This window comes from Entamoeba histolytica, genomic scaffold (assembly GCF_000208925.1).
Source record: "Entamoeba histolytica HM-1:IMSS scf_1104750517171 genomic scaffold, whole genome shotgun sequence".
NCBI lineage: Eukaryota > Evosea > Mastigamoebida > Endamoebidae > Entamoeba > Entamoeba histolytica.
Window position 1 is genome coordinate 1 of NW_001915783.1, and position 1,973 is coordinate 1,973.

At 22.1% G+C, this 1,973-nt stretch overlaps 1 protein-coding gene across 1 annotated transcript, besides 1 other annotated feature; it reads left to right on the top strand.

Moving 5' to 3' along the window:
* Positions 1-2: 2 nt before the first annotated feature.
* Positions 3-553: a repeat region.
* Positions 554-796: 243 nt separating this feature from the next.
* On the top strand, positions 797-1,594 carry EHI_060210 (uncharacterized protein; the record flags this gene model as incomplete). Its single annotated transcript, XM_001914493.1, has 1 exon — positions 797-1,594. One exon carries the CDS (start codon positions 797-799, stop codon positions 1,592-1,594), a length of 798 nt encoding a protein of 265 aa, XP_001914528.1.
* Positions 1,595-1,973: the final 379 nt, after the last annotated feature.

The following is a 1,973-nucleotide window of genomic DNA, read 5'->3' on the forward strand; positions in this document are numbered from 1 at the left end:
TTTTCTTTCCTTCTATCTCATTTACTTTTCCTTGTAGTTTTAAGTTTTCTTCTTCTAATTTTTCATTTTCTTTCTTCATTTCTTCATAATTCGTTTGAATCTTTTTAATTTGTATTTTCATTTCTGTAATTTCTTCTTCAATTCTTTCCTAACTATTTCTTTTGCTTTTCTCATCATTTCTTCTGAGATGGCTTGTTCTTCTTCCATTCTTTCCATACTGTATTCTTTAACTTTTCTTTCAATTCAGTAATTTGATTTTTCAGAGCAAGTATTTCTTCTTTTTCTTTTTCTTCTTCTATCTTTTCTTCTTTATTTTTTGTTTCTTCTTGTATTTTCATTATACTTTCTGTTTCATTTATTATTCTTGCAATTTTACATCTATCATTCATTTCTTTAATTGGGTTTTTGTTTTTAATTTCTGCTTCTATAGCTTTAATGTCTTTTTCTTCCCAATCTTTTGTTTTTTCTTTAAACTCTTCTTTCGTCTTTTCAATTATCTTTTTCTTTTTAATTGAATATACTTCTTGTTGATTATCATACCATCTTTTTCATTAAAAATAATACAATTAATATTGGAGAGAAGATAGAAGGAGTAGTAAGTTATACAAATGAAAGTATTAGTTATTTAAATTTAGGAAAAGGAATTACAGGAAGATTACATAAAATTAATAGTACAAAGAAGATAGAAATAGGAGAGAAAATAGAATGTTATATTATTGGAATACAAGTTAAATGAGAAATAATTAAAGAAAAAGGAAAAGAAATAGAAGGAAGAATAGAAATAGTTGAATTAAGTATGAAGGAAGAAGGAAATATGGAAGAAAAAATTCAAGAAGGAGAAGAAATCGAAGGAATTATTAGTAGAGAAATGAAAGATGGATATATAATTTCGTTTAATTCAATACTTAAAGGAAAATTAAATTATATTGAAATAGGAGATAATATTGAAGAAATTAATATAAATAAAAAAGAATATAATGTTGGAGATAAAATAAAAGTTAAAGGATATTATAGTAAAGAAAATATCTATTTAATAAAAGACAAAAAAGAAGAAATTAAAGAAGGAGAAATTATTGTTGGAGAAGTTATTGGTAATAATACAAAAGAATTAAAAATTAAAGTATTAATTAAAGGAAATAGAATAGGATATATTCATTATTGTGATATAAGTAATGTTTTTAATCCATTTCCAAGAGATTATTTACAAAATGGAAAATATATTAATATGTATGTACTTTCAAATAAACCCGAAATTTTATGTTCAATGAGAAAAGAATATTTAAAAGAAGCTTATGATGAAATATTCCCACCATTAATAGGAGGAGTTCAAACACGTATTGTAACAAAAGATACTATTAAAGAAGGAGAAATTTTAACAGGATATATTATAAAAAGTAGTGAAGAAGAAGGAGTTGATGTAATGGTATCAAGAGATGTAACTATTCATGTAGCACCAGGTGAATTATTAGATAATACAAGTTATCATGGGAAAGATTTTTCAAGAATCTTTTGTATTCAACGATTAGTAAAAGTAAGTATCATTGATAAAGAAGGATTAGAAGGAACATTAAAACAAAGTGTTATTACTGTGTAAGAATATTTTTTATAGTACAAGTTATTAATTCAGTTGGTTATTTTCTTATTGGTTGTTGTTTTATAAAAAGTCTTGTTAACAAAACCAATACCTTAAATAATCGTTAAAAGAGAGTGAATTAAGTTTTAGTCTCACTTAATAACACATATATAACACCAAATAATTGAAATTGAATTGAATAATATAAAATAATTTTTATTATTTTGAAGATATAAAAATGATGAATTTATTGTTTATTTTATGAATGTTTAATTTAATTTATTAAAAGTATATTTAGATGATAACATCTTCTCATTATTCATTTATTTTATATATTTTTAATGTTTTTTTTTATTATAATGTTTTTAATAATTATTTCATTATTACTTTAATTCTTTAT